This window comes from Bactrocera neohumeralis, chromosome 6 (assembly GCF_024586455.1).
Source record: "Bactrocera neohumeralis isolate Rockhampton chromosome 6, APGP_CSIRO_Bneo_wtdbg2-racon-allhic-juicebox.fasta_v2, whole genome shotgun sequence".
Classification (NCBI taxonomy): Eukaryota; Metazoa; Arthropoda; class Insecta; order Diptera; family Tephritidae; genus Bactrocera; species Bactrocera neohumeralis.
In genome coordinates, this window is record NC_065923.1 from 1,584,135 (window position 1) to 1,611,734 (window position 27,600).

General features: G+C 34.0%; 3 protein-coding genes across 5 annotated transcripts; all 3 read left to right on the forward strand.

Moving 5' to 3' along the window:
* Positions 1 to 297: 297 nt before the first annotated feature.
* LOC126762939 (uncharacterized) lies at positions 298 to 4,254 on the forward strand. 2 transcript variants are annotated; one of them, XM_050480010.1, is made up of 4 exons: positions 298 to 501; positions 2,960 to 3,120; positions 3,328 to 3,450; positions 3,537 to 4,254. In XM_050480010.1, the coding sequence occupies exons 1-4, from the start codon at positions 456 to 458 to the stop codon at positions 3,600 to 3,602; spliced, it is 396 nt and encodes a 131-aa protein (XP_050335967.1). In that variant the 5' UTR covers positions 298 to 455; the 3' UTR covers positions 3,603 to 4,254. The 2 variants fall into 2 exon arrangements, with proteins under 2 accessions (XP_050335967.1, XP_050335966.1); XM_050480009.1 differs by having other exon boundaries at positions 387 to 501; positions 2,978 to 3,120.
* Positions 4,255 to 8,754: 4,500 nt separating this feature from the next.
* Positions 8,755 to 9,447, forward strand: LOC126762938 (staphylococcal secretory antigen SsaA). Of its 2 annotated transcripts, XM_050480007.1 has the most exons (3): positions 8,755 to 8,898; positions 8,973 to 9,052; positions 9,158 to 9,447. In XM_050480007.1, exons 1-3 carry the CDS (start codon positions 8,848 to 8,850, stop codon positions 9,354 to 9,356), a joined length of 330 nt encoding a protein of 109 aa, XP_050335964.1. In that variant the 5' UTR covers positions 8,755 to 8,847; the 3' UTR covers positions 9,357 to 9,447. The 2 variants fall into 2 exon arrangements, with proteins under 2 accessions (XP_050335964.1, XP_050335963.1); XM_050480006.1 differs by having other exon boundaries at positions 8,973 to 9,447.
* A 6,328-nt stretch (positions 9,448 to 15,775) lies between these two features.
* On the forward strand, positions 15,776 to 26,963 carry LOC126762935 (uncharacterized). Its single transcript, XM_050480003.1, has 3 exons — positions 15,776 to 16,129; positions 22,295 to 22,883; positions 26,355 to 26,963. The coding sequence occupies exons 1-3, from the start codon at positions 16,127 to 16,129 to the stop codon at positions 26,882 to 26,884; spliced, it is 1,122 nt and encodes a 373-aa protein (XP_050335960.1). The 5' UTR covers positions 15,776 to 16,126; the 3' UTR covers positions 26,885 to 26,963.
* Positions 26,964 to 27,600: the final 637 nt, after the last annotated feature.

Below are 27,600 nucleotides of genomic sequence, written 5' to 3' on the forward strand. Positions count from 1 at the left end.
TGACCGAAGACCCCGCCACGAGCCAAAGCAATGTCAACGACATCGGTTAATATTTAGGCCAAAGAACCGAACAACGACACCGCATGTGAGAGTGGCTCGTGCTTGCCAAACTGAAGACACCTGTCAGCACCAAATTGCTTTGCATTACTTTCTGCTTCTCCGAATTATGGAGGCCTTGCTTAAAGTAACCTAATCACCGCGGGCTTGGCGTAAATAAACGCATTAAATACATACGGATAAAACACATACACACACATTTAAGCCTATAAAACCAAGCTTGATATCAAACCCCAGCTTGTCGCTTTTCTTTGGCCTCCGTTGCCCCGCAGTTGACGCACAACATTCGAGCTGTCCAACATCGGTGTGGACTGAGTGGTGAGCGCCGCTTTTGGAGCGTATGGGTAAAGCTCAAGTACAGATTTTCGCGCATTCGGGGAATATTTCTATGGACGAAAATGGATTGCAATAAACGTTTTCTATGGCTTTCCGGCATTTTATTAGGTGAGCAAACAAAGTATATGTATGTATATATAAATATTTGTATATGTGTGATTAAATGTCATTGAATGCGATTAATAATTTTTTTTTAATATAGCGATGAGTAACGGTTAATTTGTTGATTCATTAATTACTCCACGGCATTTTGATTGTTGATTGGTAAATGGCTAATGACTACCTTTTGCTTCACACTCTCGGCCTCGACGCTTTGTTTTTATTAAAAACACACACAAACAAAACTTTATTTTATTAATTAGGTTGTATATAAAACTTGTTATTGAAAATTAATATTTTCTGCATGAACTTGAATTGCTTATTTTGTTTTATTTGTTAATTGGCGAATGTCATTTCGAATATTTATTTGAAGGCAATGTGAAAGCAAGTGGAAAGTACATACGTACATATCCGTACAAGTGCGTCCAAGTTTTAGGCGAGTTTGGGTTTTGAAGTAGGTCAAGTCCAAATTGATTCCCTAATGCCTCATTTGTATTTTTTTATATTTACAGTGCCTGTAAGTGTCGAAGGCTTCCTTATAAATTAAATGAAATCGAAATTGCAACTTTGTTGCTTCTTCGTCGTATTTCACTATAGTTAAAATCAACCTAAATCGTGTTACTTTGCATCAGCTCAAACCTTTGTTCAAAATGAGTAAGAGAGACACTTTACTGGACATTATTGCCATATTTGAACTCCAAAAATTTACATTTGAAGAAAATTATCAAGTCGAAATTATTGATCGTCAAGAAATGTTCAGTGTTATTGAAGGCTTACAGTGAGGTAAAAATAGTTTTAACATATTGGTGCTGAAAGCTGTATTCAAAGTTATTATACTTCTCCAAAAGACCTTTCCAATTTCAATCTTTCGTGGCTACTCTGAACAAAATATCGGAAACGACATTGTGTTTTTATAACCAACATTTAATGGTTACAATTGGAAGAAGTTGGTTTTGACAGCATTTGGTTTCATTGGGGCTTCGTCCCACACAGCACGTGCAACAATTCAATTATTGCTTGAAAAATTTGGAGATTTGACTATTTTAAGAAATTGTGACATTGAATAGCTTTCAAGAAGTTGTGATTTAACACCACTTCTTGTGGTGTTATTTGAAGTTGTTGGTCTTTAGAAATAAAGCAGACTCTCTTCAAGTCTTAGAAGTCAATGTTGAATGTGCTATTCATGACATACGACTTGATTTAGAGGAAAAACTGCTTGAAAATTAGGTTCATCGAATTCGTTCATTCAAAAGAAGTCGTGGAAGCCTTTTGAATGAAGCTATGTTCAGAGCTAAATTATGGGGATGTGACGATGCCTTAGCAATAGCTTATGGATTATCAAAAATCAAAAAACGACAATTTTATTTTTCCTGAAAATCGGCATCGGTGCATCTCGCTTGGGTCATTGTTCCGAACGTTGTTCCGGTGTGAGCCTGTTCTTTACATACTGTCTAACCGAACTATATTTAAATCAAGTAAAAACTATAAGAAAGACTAATTGCGAAAAAAGTATTAACTCCTTAGAAAACCACACGTCTAAAAGCACTAGTAGAACAGTAAATGCTAAATATAGGTGGTGGCAACACTTTTTGTAACTCATACAGTTGTTCTGCATTAGAACTATCTCTTTCCTACATTCTGAATTCCGCTATAAACATTTTTTTATAAGGCTTTTTAGGAGATATTTAATTTGTATATTTATATATAACATATATTATTTGTTATTTTTGAATGAATTTATATAATTAGCATTTTCAAAATTTTCAACTAATTAATCCAAGTCTTGGGTATGAGTACGTTGAGTAAAAAATAACTTTAAAAATAATAAAAGTAAATAAAATATGGCACCTCTCTCTAACTTTTTTTCATTCGAGTACTGAGAACTCATAGTTGCATATGTTGGATTTTTCAAATATCTAAGGGTGGCAATCCCACTCAAAAACATTTTGTACTTAAAAGTCATTAACTGCAAATTAATTTTCGAAATGAGAACTCAACCGTTTAATATTTTTTAATTTTCATTTCTAATTACAAAGTTTTGGCAATTCGGTTTAATAATTTTAAATTTATACAATTATTTTTTTAATACTAAAATTGCGATCATTGTAAGATTTGCATGGCCTATTACTTTAAACTTGTTTTTTCTCAAAACAAAAAATTATTTTTACTAAATTTACTCTATCAATGACACACTTTTCTGATCGTAATAGTTCAATTCCTAAAACTTACCATATACTAACCAGTTGCACTAACATAAATCAGCTGAATTTTGTAATATCCGACATTTCGCTTTTTGCTCGCAAATACCAATCAACCAGAAATAGTTGTAAGCGAAGTAGCGTAAACAACAAAACCAAAAACAGGCATGTTGTACAAAGTTGTAAATATTGTTGACTGATTATTAACCAAATTATTCGTATCGTATCTGTGACACAAAAACAAAAACACAATTGCTGCATGTGCACAGGTCCAATTCTACTTGCAGCCTTGACGTTACAAGATGCCGCCAGTCCAGTATTTCAAAATCACAAAACGAAAGAGTGGACGAATTTAGATAATATCACATTCTCTTTTGATTGTACGCATCGACCGGTTGGCTTCTACGCCGACATGGAGTACAATTGTCAGGTGAGCCAAAAGTAAAACAACAAAAGGTTAAGCAGAAGTAGAAATGAGTTTTTTGAGTAAAGTTTACAGTTAGCTACAAAGCGTTAACTGTGTTTTAAAGCTTCTTTAACTAAAGCTGAGACATCAGACGTAGCTTTTACACGATCGCAACACGCCTGAAAGTATGCTTTATTTATTACGGTTTTTTTTTAATTTTAATTTCCGCAGATCTTCCACATGTGCGATGAGGAGGGCAATCGCATACCACACTTGTGCGCCAACGAGACTTCCTTCAATCAGGAATATCGCATCTGTGATTGGGACTACAACTTCAACTGTACTGAATCGCCGGTAAATCATAATATACCACGCAGTTTTCAACAGTTTTCTAAAATATCCGTATTCCACAAAAATATTCATTATTTTTTCTTTTCTAGAAATGGTTTTATTTGAACGAACTGACGTACGCCACAGAGCCGCCTGACGAGGATGAAGACTATTGAAACACCACCCGCTCCCATCGCCCACCAACCAACTACAACACTAACAACCCCAACTCTCCCAAAAACACCCCAATCTTCTCCGCTTCGGGCACCACTTCGTGTGTGACCTTCCTGACAAGTAATTAGCTAAGTGAAGTAATTGTATTTATACTATTTGTAATTATTTGTAATTTGTTATGACTAAACTGTCCTAATATATAGTGTGTGTATAAAAAGTTAATGAGATTTACGAACAACCAATTTGAGTGTCGCATATTTACCCGCATACTAAAATAATTTAATGAATCATTAGCGTTAGTGATTTTCCTTATTTATAATGTTATTGTAAAATTTTAAACAAAATGTGTGTGTGTACATATATTTATATATGTATGTAGTTGTATATATGTATGTACCTAGAAGCGTAGGAATAAATCTAATTTATACAGTTGATTTCGTAGCGATATTGTTATCATAATGTTTGTATGTTGTATTCTGCTATTATGTATATTCCAAATTTTAAAAACACATTAGTAATTGAAATAAGTATTTTGTTTTTGGCTTTTTTCTAATGCCAATGCGACCTAAGATAAATATAGCAAAAAATCTTGTTAAAACAACCGCATCGACATATGAATGTGTAATAAAATTTTGTAAACACCACAACAACAGACGCCAAATGAGCCTAATTATTGCAGTAATTACACGACATAATTAAGACCCGGAATTTGTAAACAATTCAAAAGTAATTACAAATTTAATATAAGGGGTATACTTATTAGGATAACATCAACCAAATGATGGAAAATCCCAATTACACTCTGGACTAATGAAAATCATTATATGTGATAAATGGCGATATTCGTGGATCTAAGCCAATAAGCCACGCGTAGACCTGTTTGGACCTTTGCGATCCCAGATTGAGTTCAGTTGCTGGATCCAAGAGGAGGAGTCATCTTTTAGAATGCCTGCACTTGACGCGAATTTTAACATTCTCTACGGGCTCTCTATCGATACCTCTTCCAGTGTATCATGCCGTGGGGTCCCCAGATGCTTACAGCGTCGTCTTACCAATGCGGGACAAGTGCACAAGAAATGCGTCATTGTTTCTTTGGCGCCCTGTCTACACATTCCTGCAGTCTTCTCGTTCTGCCAGCCAATAGGGAATTTGTGTACTTACGATCTACCGTTTCGCACATGACTTTTGCAGTTTTGCACCCTGCATGGGTTTCCCAATGTTGATCAATATCATCCACTATTTCATTGTTCTCATTGCTTTGTGGTCTGCCACCCAATGGAAGTGAAATTGCTTGCTTGGTACACTTTCCACTGCCGCCTTGCTTTCTAGATACTCCTGGCCGATATTCGGGGGTTACCGCCCTGATTGCTGCCTGGCTGTCTAAGTAGATGTTCTATTAATTTTATTAAGATATTTTACATATTGATCGATATACGAGTATATATATATCTTACATACAGGTGTTGACCCGCTTTTACTCATTTTTTTTATTTCGACATATTAATACCAGAACGAAATGCTCTCTAAATTTATTAAAAATCCTCACATATTGACCATATAATATATCGTCAAGGGGTTGTTTAAAAATCTGAATATTAGATATTACATATATAGGTTAATAAGTATTGTATGATTTCATCAATTTTTGTACTGATATTAAAAGAATTTTCTATCTGCATTTGATTAAGATTCTATAAATGTTGGCTGATAAATGCCGTAGTTCAACTGGAAGTTCGATGTGTTTGTATTAGATATATTGGGGCAAAGGTTAATATTGATGCCCGGTGCCTTCGCAAAAATATTTTCCAAGGATTTTCATACTAGATCTCACTCTATGTTCGGTAATAAACCAGGAAATTGCACTGGGCTTCACACCGCACACATCCACATTTTTGAGCTTAATATACAATACTAGTACATTGATGTTTGATTTTCCTGCAAAATGAAATAATAGCTGATGGGAAGTAGTCGTGGTTGTAGTCGGATTTCACTTTAGAACATGTGTTTAAGGTGGTATAAACAACAAAACTAAATTTTTTTATAAAAGTCTATTTTATTGTTCAATGATAATGCAAAAGAAAGCGATATGTAGTCCGATTTGACATTTGTTTCCCAACAGACGTCAGTCTCGGCGATAAACTCTAGCTTGCCGAAGAATTTAGATGTACATTTTAATAACTCTTTGTTATAATAGCTGTTAAAGATTTTTCTCTTTTCAAGATAGTTGGTGGAAATCGGTTGTACTCGTATGCCTACAGTAAATACAGGGAAATATTAATGAATGATATGTTCCATTCACTCTTTTGAAACCTTTAGAATGTTAGTTATCTCGATGAACTTATTTTTCAGTCATCTAAAATCATTTTATATATACAAATGTTTATTGTTATTAATCGAAACAACTTCTTACAGTCGTCCACTGATTAAATCGCCTTCGGTGTTGGTAAACATCAAAAGAAAGTTTGCTTCGAATAATGAAGACCTGTACAATCCATATCAATCCACTTTTTGTAAATAAATTTTTTTATTAAAAAGCAGAGTGTTTCACTAACCAAAGGTTTTTTTTTATTAATTATTTTTTAAATACCAAAACATTATCTTAATAATGGAGAAATCATTTCATTTGTTAATATGAAGCCGGTCCGACAACTACTATGTCTGCTGAAAAAAGTTGCTGAGTTTTTTTTATCAACATAGTCTCTTTGTAGTTCGATTTACTATAGTTAGCAATACGCCAACTTCTTTAATATATATGAAAATATGTTCACTGGAGGTCTGAAACCGGCGATAACCTCCCAATTCAACTAATATTTTTGAACGGCGCGTGATTTTTTCGGGTTCGAAGGCATAAAAAAATCGCACATGGTATAAATTAAAGAAAACGAAGGCTGATTTGATAAATTGGATAGTGGCGACGATGGAGGTGGGATCGTTTCTAAGCAATGCGACGTCGAATGAGCCCAATAATTTGGCACAGTACAATCACATTCCACTTAACCAGGCCAATGTAGCTCACATCACATCACTTTTTGGTTGACAGTACAGTCCTCACTTTCTTCGGAGTAGATTTTGTCACTTTCTTAGCCTCTGGTGTATGCCAGAGAAAACGTGCTCAATTATGACATTTCTTAAGCTCAATATATTTACTCGTCTTGCCATAAATTCAGTTATTTCGCAGAAAAAATTGTCGTTATTTTTATAAAAAGTCAGTCCAGTCTAAATAAAACTACGAATTCGATTCGTCTGGAATTTGATGAGATGATCTGCTCATACGAGAATGTACTGCAGCGTTTATTATTTCTCTGGCGATAAAGGTGCTTCTCAACTGGTTAAAGTAATCGTTACGTTTCAGTGTTTTTTGTTAATAAATAATATCCAATATCCTGTTCTATTGTCGCAAATTAATGGTTAAATTGTATCGATAAATAAACAAATTATAGTAGTAATTATATTTTATTCACAATATCGCGTTAGCGGATTCAAAACTATGATTTCGAGATTAATTGTTAGATCATATGCTGCTTTTTGCAAGTACACACATAGGTAGATGTGAAAAGCGAGTTGCTCCCGCTGATTTATAGTCTATTATGCGGAAGCGAGTATGTTGACAACAATGTAAGAGATCAACGATCTGTGACGGATGACTAATGGCTTGTTGTTAGGTGTTTAATAGGAGCAATTAGTTAATGCAAAAATATTAAAGTGTGCAAAATAAAATCCAAAAATATATTTGTCGAAAGCGTTGATTAGAGTTTATCAAACGAAATTTATTAAACAAATATTCTACGAATGAAAATTCGAAAAAATTATAATTAAATTGCAGAAATGTGATTTTGTAATTTGGCGAAATAGCGGGAATGACTAACGGATGGATGAAATGGGTGATTCCCTGTATTGGACCTACACCGTGCAATATTTTGTTAAAACAAATGGTGGGGGAAGGTAGACTTTTACTATTATATATATACATGGGATATGTGCCCACTATTTTATTTATAATATCACATTTTTTAATTTATTTTTATTAGTTAAGCCGGCTTTTGATTTTATTCAAAATTGTAAGAGAAAAAGAAGTTTACATATTCCTTCAATATCTTTATTAAATAGATATCAGAATTAGCGCTGATATTTAGGTTTTATATTGAATAAATGAAAGAAAATATTGGGTAGTCGAAAAAGTCCTTTCGTATTTTGTTAATAGATGTCGTTGCTGTCGTATATCTCCAGTGCTTTCAATCACATTGTGTCATACCATATAATGCTAGCAAGGGGAGATTTTAAGCTTCATTTAACTAAAAAAAAATTAAATTGTAGGAAGTTCAAAAGAAATGACAGCTGTTTAAAAATGAGTAAAAATAATGAAGAAATTCGCAATATTTTGAAATTTTTGTATGAAAAAGAAAAGAAAGCCACCAGTGAAACTTGTAAAGTTTACGGAGACGATGCTGTATCAGTTTACGTAGCACAACAATGGTTTGCTCGCTGAGAGAATGGCAAAAAGTGGTCGACCAAAATGGTACAAAATTGTTTATTTATTTATTATCATAAATATAAAAAATATTATATGAAGGTAGATTAGAAATACGAAAAGGCCACCCAATATGAATACATTAAAAAAATATATATATGTATATTTATTTTGATAATTAATTAATATATTTAAGATTAAGAAAATTTCGATATGAGTTTAACGCAGAGTTCTACAATTTTTTCTAAAACATGTATAAATTCTTAAGATTATAATAGATGTATGTATTTCCCCGTTTTTCCCCGTGTACCGCAAAATTAAACATAAAGTCAAGCGCCGCAATAAAAATCCATAATTTAAATGCCCACAAAGTTGTCGTCTCGTGTGAGTAGTTTTCCGATAATTTGATAAAAATTTAAATACAGTATTGCTGTTTAAACAAATTACTGATAAATACTCGAATACTCGAACGAGCCGCTTGTTCGGTGCAAAGTCAAGTTCAATGACAAAAGCGGGAAATTAAAATAATTTGTAACGAAAATAGGCATATTTGCTTACTGTGCAAACCTCTGCTCGAAAAAAACTGAATTTGTACACACTTTTTATGGGAAAAAAACCGCAAACTCACCCACGCTATTTAAGCAACGAAAATCATAAGTTTTTAAACAGTTCTACATTAACAGATAAAGTGTCAACAGCAAGTGATCAAAATTTGGTGGAGTGTACAAATATTTACAGTGAAAAATACCGTTAAAGCGTAAAATAAAAATCATAAAAATATGAGTGCCTTATTATCCTATTTATTGTGCGCAAGCGCCGTTATACTCACGGTAAATACATACAAAAACGGAAAGTATCGAACATTTTTAAAATTTGATTAAAAAAATGTCTATTTTACACGCAGCTGGCAGCACCGCAGTACGTCGATCCTTACGCGACGTCGAATCCACAGTTTGCACAGCTGAGCACCACACCATATACAGGGTATGGCACAAATATTCGCATATGGCCATGGGTTATTGGGCAATATACCTACCCAAGTAACCAGTATTATTCAAACTCCTGGAATACTAATACGAATCCTTCCAGCTTTCCATATGGTTATAATCCATACAACCCCGCTAACACCTACAACCCTTACAGCAACTACAACCCCTACGGCAACACCAACAACTACAACAACTACAACCCGTATAACCCTTACAACAGAAATACGGGCACGAACACCTATTGGAACGGCTTCGCGTGGGTAAATAGTTTTCGCTCGGCGAGTAAACTCAGGAAGTGAAGGTCGAGCTCGTTAGATATCTAGAGTATATTTACTATTTATGTTTGGCATATTTTGTGTTAGAAAGTTGATGATATACCATCTATTAATATTTATGTTTCAAAGAAATTGTTAATATTTTAGTAAATAAAATTTATTGCTTTATCTTTTTGTTAAAATTAATATAAAAAATTTTTGAAAAGTTTGTATTATCTTATCTGGTTATTATCTAGTATCAAGGCAAATGCCGAATGCGATGAGATATCTTCTACAGCTACCAATGCTCCAACCTAAAATACTGTGGAAAAAATATGGTTTTTTACCAAATCCACTGAGTTGCTGGATAAGACTTAATTTGGTTATCATTCGAGAGCACAATGGGTATAATATTGCGCCTCCCTTTTCAAACAACCAACCAACCATCTTAACCGGTTTAGACAAACAGCTTTTTACCTATAAGTGGTCTGTTAGGGTATTGAAGAATCCATTTTTACCAACAACGTCACTTCTGTAACCCAATAATTAGGGAGTTTCTCAAATTCAAAGGTTTTTAGATAATGAACTTGGAATTTATTTGTATATACAGCTTTTTATAGACATATTCCCAAAAGTTTTGTTTCGATGGTCCGACGTTTTATACTGTCCCAACATGTAGCACAGTGTCTAATTTCATATTGAAATAAAGCTCCCTAAGGAAGAGATATTCTCATAAACTCTATATGGGAATGAACATATTGAAAATGTCATTATTTTCTGGAATGCTAAAAAATTATAATTAACCCTTTCACCCCTGAGTTTTTTTTCGAAATCAGGCGGGGTTTTCATCATTACGACAGCAAATACTGTAGTATGACTAAAATATAAGATGTTTGGCATACCTGAAAAATCGGATATCCTTACGGTTATCCTGGGATATATAATCCCAATAACATTTATAGGTGGGACGCATAAGTCCCAATAATACCAAAAGGAACAAAAAATGAAATATCAACTTTTAATAAAAAATAATGGATTTCACTATTTATTCATTTTACAAATTTAAGTCACTTGTGAAAAGAAGCAAAACATTTAAAACACAAAGCGTTGTTGCATCCAGAACAGACGTATTTGGTTCTGGTGTACTTATTTTGTGAAGTGCAATGAACGCATCGGCGACGAGAAGGCTGTTCAATAGGAAGATGATCGCCAATATTTAGACGTTCAGTTCGTGATCGCTTTGCTGGTCTTCCCCCACATTGACGTATTGTGAGCTTTTTGTGCTTTATTCCTTCAGCTATCATTGACTCGGCTAATGGCACAATAAATTGAATGAGCGAAATTTTTCGGCGTTGACGTTGTGTAAATATAATCCAAGCGTCAACCACAGCTAGCATAAAAATCTTGTAAAATACCTTTTTCCACCATTTTTGCGACTTACGATTCATGTCGTATATTGCAGCCTTTTGATCTGCTAAGTCTACGCCCCCCATTATACGATTGTAGTCTGCAATAGCTAGTGGACAATCAACTTCTAATTTAGAACCATCTTTTTGTTTCCGGCTAACTTTAGTTATAGTAGGCATATGACAGTTAGAAGCAAGCAGGACTTCTATCGAATCCATCCATCGAGCAGCCATTATACCATAGCAATTTATTTGGAATTGACTTTCTGATCGTTGTAGACGTCCACTAAATACAGGAGTCTCTTTACGCGTTCGTATATATGTACCAATCGCAGGGAATGATATGGTCTTTAGCAAATTCATTGAGGTGAAAAACCTATCAAACACTAAAACAACATTTTGCTCACGAATACCTGCTGTCAAGTTTTCTACAATCCGTTCTCCCAGAGTTCCATTCAGATTAGAGGATGTGTCTTTTCCAGTATATACATTCAAGTCATAAGTGTAGCCTGTTTTGGCATCACAGCGCAGCCACAATTTTATCCCTCTCTTTATTGGCTTCAAAGGCATATACTGTTTCAAACTTGAGCGACCCTTGAACTTTGCCATACATTCGTCTATGGATTGCGCACTACTTTCACTTCGCGCTGCTGGGAATGTTTTTTTATGCATGATACAACTTCCGATATATAATAAACCTTAGCTGCATTATCGGGCTTATTACAATCATTAAAATACATCTTGGCCATCAGTAAAGTGAAACGATCGCGAGAAATACTCTTTTTTATCATATAGTTTCCCATAGATTCATTTTTCTCCAATAATCAGCAATTGATGGTGAGTGGTTGTAGTGCATTACCAAAGTGACTCCTAAAAAAAGCATAATTTCGTACTCGTCGGTAAGAGCACGCTTTGCAGATTTTTCTCTGTTTAGTATTTGAATCCTTTGGTTTGTGCACTCTGCAATACGTATGTATAAACTTTTTGGAAAGAGTTTCCGAAAAACGTCGAGCTCGGAAGCACCATGAGGAAAGTCAATAAGAACTTCATCCGGTTTTTCTACGGGCATTATATACTTCGGTTCGGCTGGTAATGGCTGATCCTCACTGTTCTCTAAAGAATTAAAATGATCGCCTAAAACTTGACCGTCATCGTCATCCAACTCCGATTCAGAAGAAGACTCATCACCTGATTTGCTTACATATTTAGCGTTTGCTACAGGAACTTCCGCATCTTCGTCATCGTCATCCGATGGTTCATAGCTAGACTCAGAGGCACTGAAATCATCGGCCATAAAATAATCAGCAATTTCGTTCTCACCCAATTTTTTCCTTGTAGACATCTAATGGTATAAACAAATATTGGGATATTATTATCCCAAACAAATGCATTATTGGGATTATATGTCCCAATGTAGTTACAAATGTAAAAAACTTACCTTTTTCAATCCAATTTGTTTCCAATTTCCGTACACCTAAACCGTAAAGCAAGCGGAATATTACGAATAAAAACTGAACCTGATAAACGTTTCACATTGAAATACAACGCGTGACTGATGAAATTTCGCGAAATGTCTGTGCAAAATATTCGGTAATGGGAAATTGATGTCAATAATAACGGAATGCGGTTACTGATCATCAAAGAAGACTTCAAGGCTTTATTGGGTACATTTCAATGCGTAATTGGATCAAAATTAAAAGCTATACACATGTTTGAAGTTTGCTGGGACATATTGTCCCAGTAGGGGCGAAAGGGTTAAGTCTTATGTATATGTGTATAAGTTGAAAATTTAGAGATCCTTTTAAAACTATCCACGATCACCTGAAACCGTTTCTATTTCTGCTATACACACTTAACTTAATTTTAATATTAACAAAATGGATACAAATTTACGTCTTCCCATAAAACATCATTTCGTATCACATTGATCTTGAAATACATATTCCAAGTATTGATAAAGATTTTTGAAAAAATATATAGTATATCAACTGATTATCTGGAGCTTTCTCCCAAGCACGTCCACTGCATATAATTTTGTAGCATCGTCCGACAAAAGTAAACTCCCAATAAGTATCCGCCTCGTTTCACCATTCAATTAAATGAAAAGCAAAAATATAACTTTACGGTTTACTGCACTCATACTTCTATAATTCTTTTCTTTTTCCGAATTTCGGGTTATTGGCCAGACGACCACTGTTAGATATTACTGAAGCATAAGAAATTATATAACAACAATAAAGAGCAGGTGTGAGAAAACAAACAACAAACCTAAACGTAATCAACTTTAAAGCGGCGGCAAAGAGGTACATTAGGTCTAGCCGGCAAATAATTTTACATAACAACGCAGCACAACCAAATCCATTTGAACACAAAGGCAATGGTTGAGTAAACCGCACTCACAATGCGTTTTCGTTGAAGGCTTACTGATTTGGAAGCGCACAACTTTAGTAAGTGATGACAAAAGCTACTCACTTTATCAATTGTTGTTAGGAATAACCTGTTAGGAAATGTATATAATTTAAGATCGTATAATACTAAATAATAATATTTAAGATATACATTTTTTGAATGAAAACAAGTTCAATAGAATATGAAATAAAAATAATCAGAATTGAATATATATATTAGATATAATAAAAGTGTTAAAATTTGAATAAGTACAGCATCGTTATATGTATAGTATATGCTTAATAAAAAAATAAAAAAAAGAAAGGCGTACCTTAATATATGGTATATTTATAGTTATATTTCGGTTATTAACTACTAATCTGCTTAACCCAAACCAAGTCAAGAGTAGAAAATGTAATTTCTTATTGCGCAACTATAATTTTCCTACTGGGTCGCTAGTAGACATGCACCAACAGTCATTCGCTTGATTGCACCATGGTGTTCTGTGCCGTTTTTATGAATGACTGTTAACGTTGACCTTACGAACAAGTGGACAAGCGGTGTCACGGTCAGTGTGAAATTATGACACTATTGTTGAAATTGTTGTAATTCAAAAAAGCACCAAATATTGTACGGCTTCATTGTTGAAGTGTATTCATGTGGGATAGTTTTGTTGCAGCCCAATAACGGTTTTATCATTAACATTACCGGTTGCATTTCATACACATACATAAAAATAAATTCTAACATTTCGATAATCGTTTTAGAATACAAATTTGAAATGGCGTTCTAACTGTTTGCTATTGATAATTTTTATGAATGATTGAAGTAATTTTATGTGTTATTGGGCTGTCACTAATGTAACGATGAATATTCAAGAAAACGTTATGGTGTGGAGCAGAAAATGTATATACAAGTATAAGTATGTATCTTGATTTTTCTATAAACATTTTCGTCAATTCAATGTAAAATTCTTAGAAGCGCTCGGAGCGCCGTAACTGGATCTTATTTAATATCGATACAAATATAGTATATTTGAATATTTCTAAACAAAATAAATATTAATACATATATTCATACTAATAAAAGTCCAAAATAATTTTAAACAGAATAAAGAAAACTGTCGCTAGGTCTGCGGAAGACCGTATTGAAAAGAGTCAGACAAAATTATCCCGAAATGTTTTTCGCTATAGTCATAACATAACCCTCTCGGTCGCACTCATAACGATTCATATTTTTGTAGTTGGTGTAGTAGTTTTTTGTTAAAGTAAAAATTTCTTTTGGATTTTAAATGAACTGTTGAGTATAGAGTCGTATGAATTAAACTACAAAAATGTTTCAATAATCTGGGAAATATCATTTCGCTACTTTCTAATAAAAAGGTTGAAAGGTTGCCTTTTTTGGGATGACCCCAATTAGACTTTGTTTTAGTAAGTTGTTCTTTAATTGTTTCTTATAAAGAAACAAACTTCTATACTAATATTGGTAGTTAGGCGTTTCTGCAGGTTAGATCACAAGTTCGTAGGTAGGCAGGGTGGCTGACTGATGACGCAACTAGGTCTAGGCGGGCCTAGAGCAAGTGCAAGGTCGCTGAGATGTATTTTAAGATATTAAAAAGTTTTATTTTTCTTTTAAAAGTAAAGCATACACAGGCTAACTTGCGGTTAACTAAATTATGAAGTAAAATGGGATCATCCAAAACTAGAGTCACAATTATTAGCAACTTTTGTCAAACGTCTGTTATGTTAAGTCACGATCGCTAAAAACAGGGTTCATGAGAGCTGCTTTTCATACCAAACAACTTGATTATCCACTCTAAATGAAAAACAACACTTTGCCATCGCAACTACAGTGACGTCACAAATTATAAATTATTAATTAAATACACACACATACATGTTGACATAAGTGACTCGTAGCGTATTGAACACATTTCTGCTTCACACGCTCATTCATAACAAACTTGAGGCTGCAGCCGGTCAAGCGGAAAGCTCGTGCCACACGAAATCACTGGCAGAGCCACATATGAGTGTCAAAGTGGAGTAAAAAGTGCTTTCTGGTAAACGAACTCACTATGCGAGTAGCAACAACAACAAAATACACAAAATACGCGAAGAAAGTGTCAGACGAAAAACGTTTAACAGTATTGTGAAAGACGCTGTTGACTTTATTTTTGTTGTTGTTGATCGAGTCGACATGCCGTTGCGGTTGTGTCACCGAGATGCTAAGCCGAAAACAGCAAGTGAAGCAAACTATGTTAAGTGCAATGTGCGTAAAAGCTCGACTCAGCATAGCTTAGCAGCTGCAATTGGGATCGCTGTTGGCGAGTGATACAAGATGAAGCAGCGGAGATCTTCGAAAAACGTTTAATATAATTTCAACAAATTTTGTAAGAGCAAATTTTTACGTGTAAATGTGTGCGTGCGATATGCGTGCGTGTTTGCAGGTGAGTGAGTGAATGTTTGGAAAAAGCGCAAAAGAAATTTGTAAAGAAATGTTCAAATCCATATTAGCATGACTTTTGGAGAGATGGAGTTGGTGCTTCGTGTGTCTGTGGCGTCGTCAACAGTTAGCTGCTGTGCGTCGCTGCGGCAGCCGACTTGTCTTGGTGACTTGCTGCAGATGAGCGAACCAGTCTTCGAGAGCGGCTTGACCGAAACGGAACGTGCAGCTTTGCTTTGTGGTAGTCATATGCAGGTTTGGTGGCGTTGGTGGCGAGCGGCCAACATTTTAGTTTCCGTGATTTCGATCGAGGAAGAATTTACTTGCGTTAAACATTAACGTGCGCTTGCCGTCTGGCTGACGTGAACTTGTGAAGCGTGCGAGAAAGTCGAACAGACGTTGCGTGAATACGAAATTTACGAGGAACAAAACAAAAACAAATAATTTGGAACAAATAATCGAATAAGTGCTGAGTGTGTGCAGAACTAAAACTTAAATTTGGAAATTTTTGTATAAAAAAATCGTAACATTATACAAAGATAACTGTTAGGTGTGCGATATTTGCAAGGATTTTAGAAAATGGTGAGTTAAAGAAAATTTTCTTTTCAAGAAATGTTTTTAAAAAGTTGAAAAAAGTATAAATAAAGTGGCCTTCTCTTTTGATTGGCATGCAAAATGCACGTTTGTGGCACATTAACCTCATTTAAAGTTTATTGTGGACTTGCAGCATTGTTGATGTGGTAAAAGTAAACAAAGCAGTAACTGCTGTTTTGCAGTTAAATGCACATATGTCGACTTTCTGTGTACAAAAGTGTAGAAATGTGAGTCGTAAACATTTTTTAGGATAAAAAGGACATTTTGTAGTCGTTTGTGAGCGAATGTTAAGTTGGAATAAAGTATTTGTAGAGTTTCAGTAGACTGTATGATGTATGAGAAATATCATTCTCTGGTTGATTTTACCAATTTTTTCAATATTTGTCAAAAAACTTAAAATAAACTAAACAGCCTGAAGTTATAGAATATTAAATTCTTTCTACAAATAATATAAAATATGAGAGATTTGAATATACTTATGAAATTGGAAGATTTATTGATTAAGTTTTCAAGGTCTTTTTAAAATGTGAGCCAACCAAAGATTAATATAAAATTTATGGGTTAAAATGAACCTTTAACCTTATTTATCAGATTTCTTTAACAACAGCAGGCTGAAAAGTTCATTTGGAAGTGAAGAAGAATTAATTTTTGGTACATATTTTTGGAGTCATTTCCTTCATTAAAATATCGTTACCATTTATTGTAGAACTACTTAAGTTTTTGTTTCAAAATAGGCTTTAAAGTTGGCCCGCATATCCTTATTTTCATAAACCAACGGTCATTCGTACAAATCCTGAGGATATCATTACGATCAAAAGAATTATTCTTTAAATTACTTTTACAGACGTGACTGATGATAAGTCAATTTTCCGAGACATTGGCGATTCCCAATGGCTTTCAGTTGCGATTGCCATGTGTGTCAAATTTCTTGAAATTGCATTTGAGAGCTCTGCGATGGTAACTTTACACATCGGAGACGGTTCAAAGCAGCGATTATTGAACTAGATTCACAAAACTTCGATTTTGTCGTTAACTCTAAGGAGCTGCGTATTTTGCTGCTGAAAACTAAAATCGTTGAAGTTGATTTTCGACTATAAGTACCATCAGGAATGCCTCTGTGGTATTCAGATTTGATTTATTTATGAAAAAAGTGTGAATTTTGACATAATTGATCAACTTTATCTATGTAACAATGTTCAAAATAATGTTTAAGATGTGTAAGATCTATATTTATATTTTAAAAAATTTAAGTAAATTTTTAACAATAAGCTTTCAAATACACATATCTTTATTCTGGGCCTGTTCAGTATTCATAATTAGAATTAAAAAAAAAAAACTATTTACCTTTTCTTTTAAACAAAAACAATTTAACATTTATATTTACAGTGGATTGCTTTTTAGCTGACAGCTCCCAATATTGCTATTTTCAAATTTTGCATATTCATTATTTTCGCGCTCATTTTCTCCCTGCTCTTTTGTACTGCGTTTGTACCCACCTTGTAGCATGTCACAGTCTCATATGTGTATGAAAAGCATTTTTGCCATTTTACCATGCTCATCATCACAATTTACTGTTAACTGCCGCTTTCTTTTGCATGTCTGTACCTTTTTGTTGTATTTAAACTCTTTTACAATTTTATTATTAATTTAAAGCCTTTTTTAGTTTTCGTTTGCCATCGTTTGATTCGTGTTCACACGCAAACATTTGTTGACAGCTTAATTACCAGCTTTGCGCTGGATAATATTAGTGACACGATTTATTTTTGTATTTACTTAAGTGTTTAGCTTTTAGTAAATATTTTTTATTTATTTATTGTTATTACTTTTTAGGAAATTGTAATGAAAAAGAATTTGAAAGTAAAATATTTCATTCTCTTTTCAAATTATTTGCTTAGAACACCGTTTATTTACAAAACCACTAACGACCTTCTTTAGCACCATTTAAGCTAATCTAGCTGTTAGCAATGAATGTGAAAGAAGACAACAGCGCCTTTTTGGGCGCATTTTATGGCTTTAAGACAAAGAAGAATGCTTCTGAGCATAATAATTTTTCTTTTTTTAATTCAATTTCATCTTTGGGTCACAAAGTCCGAACCTTTCAAAATTTCTAAACACAGTTAAAAATGCGCGAAATTCTTTCAATATCTGAATGATGTGCGAAAATGCCATTCAGGAAGAAAATAAAAGATTTGAATTATTATGGGCAATAATAAATAATTTTGTTATTCTAATACGTGTATGTGGAAACGGGTAACTGGGTAAATAGCAACAATATTTACATTCACTTTTGATTTAGATGCAAGAATTATTAGGCGAAGCCGTTGTGTGCATGGCACGTGCCATTATAATGTTCGAAGAGAGATAAAAGATACAAGGAGAAAGAGAGAAGGCAAATACTTCTTAATAACAGTGAACAAGAAAATTTAAAAAAACTCGTTTATTTTAAGACATTTTGTAACTTTTTTGTTGGATCTTGGGAAAAATTCTTAATTTTAAATATGTTATTTTAATTATTATTATAAAAATAGTTAGACTTTGTTCATAATATAAAAATTCCCGAAATTTAAATTAAGAAGTCTTACTATTTTATCTTTCATCTCTTATACACTGTTTGATATTTTAGTGAGTGTTCTTGTGTTTATTACACAAGCTAGCTTTTACTGAATAATTTTTATGACATGGTAATATTTTCAGGTATATAAATAACTATAATATCAAAATATCAAAATTTCATATTTTAAATTTTTGTGTGATAATGGCCACATTATTTTGAAATTCGTTGGCATGTGCTAAGTGTGAGTTATGTCTTTTCAATATATATCTTACATATATTTGGCGAAAAAGTATTTATTTTGTAGTTACCTTTACAAAAAGGTAATATAGGCTTGCAAGTTTGTATTATTATCTCGGTCTTATACACATTTGGTTGTTATTATTTGAAATTTCTTTACTCTTGCAATAACACAAATTAATAACAAAGAACAATTGAATTTTCATATATATAGTTTAAAGTTGTTGTACAACATTTCAATATTTGAAATTCTCCTGCTATTTATGTTGTGCTCCAACTCTGTAATTTACTTAAGCATTTGTTCTAAAATAAAAACTTGGCCAATTGCTAATTGCTGGTAACCTAAATCAGCACAATCGCAGAGTAGACAGGTGAAATGAGACGTGCCTATAGGTGGTCAAAATTAATTGGCGCTGACATAAATTCGCACGCCGAATACAAAGCGAGTAGAAAGCGGTGCGAATTTATGCAAAGAATCGAGACAATTTCCAGCAAAGCATGTACCGTTGGGTACTCCATACATAAATAGTTATGCTAAGGTACATATATATGTGCATATGTATGCGTATATATATAAATGTGGATATTTATATGCACAAATACCCATATTTGACTTCATTGATGAGAACGGTTGACACAAATTTTGTGTTTTTTTAAATTGCACACTTAGAAGTAAGTAAAGCGTGTGACTAGCAAACGTTAAATGAATGTGTATGTACACCAACTCATAAATATTTTGTATATTTACTGCCTGCTGTCAAAATAAGAGTAATTGAGGCAAGCGTGGAGCTAAATACGGACCAAGACGGCAGCAATTATGCAAATTAAATGTTTGAGAACACTTTTCTACTTAGACTGAAGTGAGCTGCTTCTACTGACACACTTACTTTTTAAAGAGAGTTTTGCAGAGTTGATAAAAATATCTTCAAAAAATAAAAAAAAGGATAAAAAAATGTTGAGATTTCAGTTACAAAACTTATTGAATGCAACATCGCCGTCATTTGTGAAATGTTATATTTTTCTACTTTTTAGGAAAGTGACTAAATTTAGTGCGAATTTCAAACCGATTTGCATACTTACGTAAATTTGCGCGCTCTTTGGTTTGTCTTCGCGGCGCAGCATTTGCTACTTTGTTGCTGTTTCGCGCTGTTTCACTTTCTTCAAAACAAATACACACACTTACGATATCTCGTAAGTACAAAGCTATAACTATAAAACCAAATATTTGCACTCTCCCCGCAAAAGCAAAATCATCTGAGTTTCGGCTTCAATCGCCTACTTTCAATTTCATTTGGCATTTTTGCGGAACTACGTGTCCATACTTGTCTAAAGAAATGGTTCATTTTATTTAAATGTGTTGATATGCTTTTCTTCATTTTTTATTTATTTTTGCTTATTTCGTAATGTCTGTGGACTACGCCTTTTCTTCGAATTTACAAAGGTTAAACTTTTACGTTTTGTGTTATGGGATCTTCGGACAAACTTTCTTTGTTGTTGTGCTTACAACGTGTGTATTTGCTCTGACGCATTTTCTGCTTGTTAACAGTGCTAATCGCCCGCCTAATTGAGTTTACTAAAGCCTGCCAACACTTTTGGCGAACTGAATGTTGCACTTTCGCAAATTTTTGACTCTTCTACTCAAAAATATGTGCTCCATTTTAGCGCAATTATCGCAATTATCGCTTTTTATTTTTGGTGAGCTTTCACTTGGCGAAATGTAAAGAACAAAGTCAATAGACATTTAATTGGCTTGCAATGCAGCACTTAATTAGCTTAGCTTTATGTGAAGCAAAAATATTCCCTTTCTTTGAGCATTTCATTTTCGTTGTTTCGATGTAATAATATTGTGTTACTACTAAAAGTTTATTTTGTTGAAATATTTTCTTTTGGGCTTCAGCTTTTCGACTTTGCTTTTAGTTATTCTCAACTTCTTTATATTAAATGCTTTATTATTATGTTTTAAGCTAGGCATTTGTGAGTAAAATCAATAAATAACGTTAATGTCGGCTGAACCGAAGCTATTGTACTTTTCACAGATGCATTTTTAAAGCAAAAAATGATATAAATGGATCTTTGTTTAGATATCGCAAAAACTGAGAGACTAGTGTGTGTATACACAGATGGACAGACAGAGAGATGGACATGGCTCAATCGACTGAGCTCATCACATAATAATTTTTTATGCATATACTTTATGGGATCTCCGAAGTTTCCTTCTGGGTGTTACAAACTTCGTAGCAAACTCTTTTAGAGTATAAGAATAATATGTGGCTGAAAAATATACTTCCTTGTAGAATGATATATTTTTTTAGAATATTGTTGGATGACTTTGAATATTTATAGAAATTTGTTATTTTTTCATTGGAAAATTACTGCATCCATACCTTTTACATCAGATTTTGATATTCGTTAGCTGATTATTGGTTACTTTAAGTTTTTTATATTATAATCGTATCGAAAATAGTAAAAAATCGGTTTTTTAACCGAAAAGTTTATATTTTGCACAAAGGAAAAAATAATGGGGCAATGATTTAATATACTCAAATATTACGAATATTACTTCTCTAAATTTCACCCACTGCGAAATTTTTCCAAAATTGAAAATAAATTAATTCAGTGTAAGAATTTATTTAAAAACTTGACCACTAACGGAATAAGATTGATTATTTTGCTTTAAAGTTATTGCTCGACAATGGTTGTTGTATCAAATTTAGATTCCGATTTAAACCGAATGCAGATGCTACATTCGAATAAAAAACTGTGAAGTTACAGCGTGTCTATAAATGAAATTAAACGGTGTTGACCATTTTATCCCACCAAATTACTTTGTGTTTTATGAAGCTGGTAACCCAATTTCTGCTACCACATTATCTTTTTATTTCTATGCCATTATATAAGAGTACATGGACATGTAATGTGTAATTTACGCAAAACGATTTATCTCAGCAAATTATCGCACTAACTGCAGATGACATAATTAATAGCTGGGCATGTCCGCAAGAAATAAAGATTACATGACACAGCCGGACGCGTACTCAAAAGCATAAAACGAAAAATAAGTTAGTTATTCCCTCACTAGGCTGTCGAGCTTGTCAGCATGTAATTAAAAAATAGCAGATTGAATTAAATACTGACCATGTCAAATTGTGTGTCGTGATGAAGCAGTTTTCCAAAGCGAAGCAAAGCAAGTTCGTTGCTTAAGTCTTTTGAATAGCAGGGAGAATAACGGTTGGTGAAATGTTTCAAATAACTGACCTAGCTTAATTTCGGTTCATAAACATTTAATATATATATTTTTAAATTTTACTTTTCACTTTTAAAGAAAAAATTTTTAAGGCATGCCATTTTTCCCTCACTTTCAGTCACGCACGAATTTCACGCGAACCATCGCATTAGCGCTGCTGTTGACCACAGTTTCGCTGCTTAGCTGGCAAGTTGAGGCAGCAAAGATAACAACAAAAGCTCTTGACGCCAGTGCGAACAATACAAATTCCAGCAAAGTGGAGCTAAGCCATGCAACAGAAGAAGCAGCTGTTATTGTAGCACCTGCTGCTGCGATTATTGAGTCGAAGGCAAATGATGGAGATGCATTGAAAGATGAAGCAGACGTTGAGGCCGATAGTGCGGCTGCAGCGGATACAGAAGCTGATGCTGAAGCTGATGACGACGACGATGATGATGAGGATGAAGACGACGATGGTGAGGCAGAACAGGCGTCGGGTGCTAACAAACCATCGAAGAGTGAAACAGCGTTGACGGCGGCAGAGAAAAATGAAGACGCCACCGCATCGTTCAGCGTTTGGGGTATGGTGCGCAATGTATGGAACTGGATAAGAGACGATTTGAGTGAAAGCCTTTTCGGCGATGACGATGCCGATGCAGCGGCCGGGGCACAAAAGGCGCTGGTGCGTGAAGTGCGTGATGTTTCCGATGCAGCGATGGCGGCAGTAGGTGAGTGCACAAATCACTGAACAATCAAGTTAAACAAAAAACACATGACGAAAAGATTTAAGGAAAAAACTCTCCAGTTGACATGCACTGTGTTAACAAGTAAATTTACTTTGCCCTACTTCTTGATGCGCCCGTGGCGTGTGTTGGCGTTTGGGTTTTCAGTTTTCATTTTGACATGCATATGTCACTGTTGTCTTAGCGATGATTTTGTACAATTTTGTTGATTTTTGTGCCAGCTTTTCACGTGTCTTTTTAAGTGTTTACTTCCTTTAATATCTTGGCTGAGCACCACTAATGTCTTGGTTAAGGCTTTTCATTTTCAGCACTATGAGGCGTTTTCATGATTGTACTGCACTTATATACAAAGTACTTTAGGCGGCTTAACGCAACAAATGAAGTGTGTAAAGAAGCGTTAATGCTTGTCATTCATTATTACGTAAACTTTAGCGGCCGTTAGTGCAACCACAATTGGCGGCAACTCTTCTCACCACATTTCACTTGCATTTGTTGCAGCACTTGAATGTTTGCTTGTTCAAATGTGTGCCTGTGCTTACTTATCCTCTAACACATCTCTTGACACAAGTGCTTGTGGTTTGATGGAAGAAATGTGGTGTTGCACAATTCGTCTGTTTATCAATAGGTGTGTGTGTTTGTGTATGACTTATATACTACATAAAATAATTTATGTCGGGCACAAATTAACATACAAGTAGTTGTATGCGGTGGAAACATCCAGGCTCTATACTTCATTATCTAGTTGAAATAATTTGGAAGCTATAGCTATCAAAATTGTGAAAAGCTCAAGGCGCTTTGTCCATATATGACCCTTATGACTATAGGAGTTTTAGGTATAAAAACGGACCGGCGTTTGAAGCTGACCCCTTTTAAGATCGATATTTTAACCTAACCCATTATAAATGTTAGTATGTTATTAAAATTAGTAGTCTAATGTTTTCTTGAATGACGTAAATGTAATGTTCAATTAAATTCGGTTTTCTTCTCAGGATCTTAGTACTTGTCGTTAGCCCTTTTGTTATACGATATTCAAAATTATCAAAAAAAGCACTTAGTTATCAATTAAAATACTTTTTATTGTTTTAGACTGCTTGAATACTAATCAAATACATACCGATTGATTTGAGTATTAATACTTAGAATCCGACATTAAATATAAAATAAACTGTATTATTTTAACCAAAGTAATCATACGTAATCCAAAATAATTTGAAAGTTATTCGATTACCTTTTATTACTTTCGATGGTTTTTAATTGATTTTAATTTTTCTTCAAATACAAGATTAATTTTAGTACAAGAATGTATTGATAATTGCGTAAACACAAATAATGGTAATTAGTCATTGAAAGAGTTTATTCAACAATTCAACATATTGGTGATCATGATATTGATAATTATTACTGAAAATTAAAATTTTAGAAAATATTGAGCATCATTAAATAAGAATAAACTTCAAATTTTTATTTCTATTATCACTATTTCCTTAAATAATTGTGATTTCTACTCATTAATGAAGCATTTGATATTGTGTTATATGAAAAATTTTCAGTATTATTGTATTTTTGACATCGACAACGCATTGCCAAAGGAAAGAAGAAAAATAAATATAATAAATTAAATGTATATAGTAGCGCAATTGAATAAAAACTGTTTTTCCAAGACGAAAATCTTAAATTACTTTTACTCTTGAACTTTTGACTTTGATATTCATGAATTATATATCATTCATGTTATAACAATTCAATTGTATTCTTATTAATACTGGTCATTTCATGACCCAAGTTGGCAGTTGGCCAAATGAAAGCAGCACCTTTCTTCTACTGAGCACAAGCCGCCATAAGTGTTTACTTAAGTATTTAAGTACAAAAGTATTTCAATTATGTGCGACTATACAAAGGTGAACATTAGTAATTACTTGCCCATTCGAATGTCAGCTTTTGTCAATTTGAAGTGCAAGTGAATTGAATTTTTTTATTATGTTGTTAGTTTTGTTGTTGGGTAGTAATTATCAACAAGGGAAGTTAGGTTTTTCTCTTTTCAATTTGTTACTTTCTTTTCACTTATTTGTGCGGCTGTGAGTGAACAAAACACATTGTTTGTACCAAAAGGGCATAGGCTGATATTGAAGAAGTACACATTTAATTGTGATACTTTTGTGTGATGAAATGAGTGTGTGTGTCTGCTACTAATTCAAACACACTTACATAACGCATTTTATCCTTAATTATCGCTTTCGTTTTCTCTGGCACTCTGGGTCAATAATAATGCTTTGAGTTTTCAACACTCTTCTTCGTATAATTAAAAAATAATTGAAGCTAAAGCAATACATTATTTGAGAAAAAATGTATTAACCACAAGTGCTTGAAATGCATCAACTGCAGTGAGGAACAATTATTACGAAAAAGTAAACAAAATAAAAATCAATTGGCGTGAGCCTCTACGCGAAAGCCTTCAGTGATTATGTTCAGCTCTGATTCATCTCAAATGATTTGGCTTTCCATTTCATGAGAAATTTGATATCGTTTCAATCGCATGCAAAAAAAAAAATGCAGTAAATACATGTTTTTGCGAAATTCTTGAAATAAATACTGTCAATTCAACACACTAATATGATCGATTTTGACTCTTTTGTCCCTTAACGTGAATAAGAGTCGAATGCCTCAGATCGCGTCAAATCATAAATCAATTTATGAAATCAATTGTACATATGCTTTCAGTGACACCATCTGATATACATTTTAGTTCCATAGCTGCAAACTAATATTTTCTGAAGATAAAGAACAACACTCTAATCTCTACATTACTGAGAAAACTTTATTTTTTGTATCAATCAGTTTTTTTGTAACATTCGATATTATAAGGAATGACCTAGTTGCCCTAAAGTCCTATTAAACTCATTTAAGTAAAATTATCACCACTTTCATATTCATAAACAAATAATTTAAAAAAAAAAACGGAGAGTTTCTTATTGAGTTTGCGTAACATGAAATGTAATCACGTCACATGGTGTATGCTCATGTGACGCAAAGTCATGTGATGAAACATCATGTGACAAAATGTCATGTCAGTAGTGTCATGTAATTCAATGGAATCACATAGGAATATCATAAGTGATGTAACCATATTATAGTACTATAATTAAAAAACTCGCATTTATAAGTTTTGTCTTTACCTCTCATTATAAACATAACATATTATATTCATAAACCTTCATATTAAAGTTCAACTGTAATAGCATTAATTTTTGTATTGAAAGGTAGTAGTAGTCTTTGATTTTTATTGTACTTAGATATGACAAACGGCTCTAAAATCCGGAATTTAATAATACTTATTAACTACTACAATATATTAAATTCCCAGCAACAAACAAATTTTTGCTCCTTATATAATAATGAACAATTTCCAAAAATCTCTGCTGATTTGCACACTAAATATCATTCCTTTTTTACTTTCAGAGAGTCGTACTTTTGGTAAAATTCGTCGCCTGCAAATGGCCTTGATTCCGCTCATCTTCAAATTTGGCATACTCACCGCTATGGTGGCCTTCCTCATAATGCTCGGCATGAAAACGCTATTCCTGGTAAAATTACTTGTGTTGATGAACGCCGCCGCCATACTTGCCAAGTTTATAACACTGAAATCAAACTTCGGTGGTTACGAACACTCTGCACCTCAGTGGAATTATCAGACTTGGACGCCACATGCAACAGGCGGTTGGGGTGCTTCAGCGCCAGCAGTGACGTATTCACACGGGAACGAGCAACACCCTTCGAAGGAAATTCACCTGCACATACACAACGGTCAAGTTCAGGGTTATGGCGCTGGTGGACATGGTGGCTCAAATGGTTGGGAGAGCCGCAGTGATCCCTACAGTGCCTATGCACCAACGCCGGAAAACGAAGGGGAGAACGAACTCAATAATCAAGGTCCGATTGCCATGCTACCAACTAAATATCCCCCAAATCCCGTTTATGGTAATCAGTAGGGAATGTGGGTCTTAAGACAATAGTCACTGCGTCAGGGTTTCTTTATAAGTATTTATTATTAACTTTGTATTCACTTCATTATTGTAATTCTGCTGTTGTAAATAGTTTAAAGCCTATTTAAATATTTAATAATTAAAGTAATTGTAATTAACTAATCGTAAATAAAGTACAAATTGAGTATGGAAGTAATTCGGTGTGTTGTGTTTTTCTCCTGACTGGCTGGAGGATGGAGTCATGTGTAGAAGTTCACGCAAGTGAGGAAAGTTCTCTGATCGCCATTCACTTGGGAGTGGCCAGAAACGATTCTTTTACACATGGCTCAAGCAGCTCACAACTTCCGGTCTTTGACCAAGTATCCTCTGGGTAGCCTAAGAACATCCGTTCGAAGGCGAGCTAATGTGAGAAGGCGAAACATCCCCTGCTTAGGGTTGTGCGCTGGGTTTGGGACCCGCCACGTAAAAAACACCCCCAATGAAAAGAAAGCGACAGCCTCGGAAGAGAAACCCCCTTTTGATGACGACCATGGCAAACGAAATAAGGACTACGAGATAAGGGCATGCACCTGGAATGTCCGGACCCTTAATTGGGAAGGTGCCGCTGCCCAGCTGGTTGATGTCCTCGCGAAAATAAAGGCTGACATCACCGCCGTCCAAGAAATGCGATGGACGGGACAAGGACAGAGAAGAGTAGGTCCTTGTGACATTTACTACAGTGG

What these genes read in the sequence shown, in the direction of transcription:
- LOC126762939 (XM_050480010.1), top strand. Translation starts at nt 456, where the DNA reads ATGGATTGCAATAAACGTTTTCTATGGCTTTCCGGCATTTTATTAG. An exon ending in ACATGGAGTACAATTGTCAG is followed by an intron (nt 3,121 to 3,327) that starts GTGAGCCAAAAG and finishes TAATTTCCGCAG; the next exon opens with ATCTTCCACATGTGCGATGA. An exon ending in TCAACTGTACTGAATCGCCG is followed by an intron (nt 3,451 to 3,536) that starts GTAAATCATAAT and finishes TTTCTTTTCTAG; the next exon opens with AAATGGTTTTATTTGAACGA.
- LOC126762938 (XM_050480006.1), top strand. Translation starts at nt 8,848, where the DNA reads ATGAGTGCCTTATTATCCTATTTATTGTGCGCAAGCGCCGTTATACTC. An exon ending in CAAGCGCCGTTATACTCACG is followed by an intron (nt 8,899 to 8,972) that starts GTAAATACATAC and finishes TTTTACACGCAG; the next exon opens with CTGGCAGCACCGCAGTACGT.
- LOC126762935 (XM_050480003.1), top strand. An exon ending in TGCAGCGATGGCGGCAGTAG is followed by an intron (nt 22,884 to 26,354) that starts GTGAGTGCACAA and finishes TTTTACTTTCAG; the next exon opens with AGAGTCGTACTTTTGGTAAA.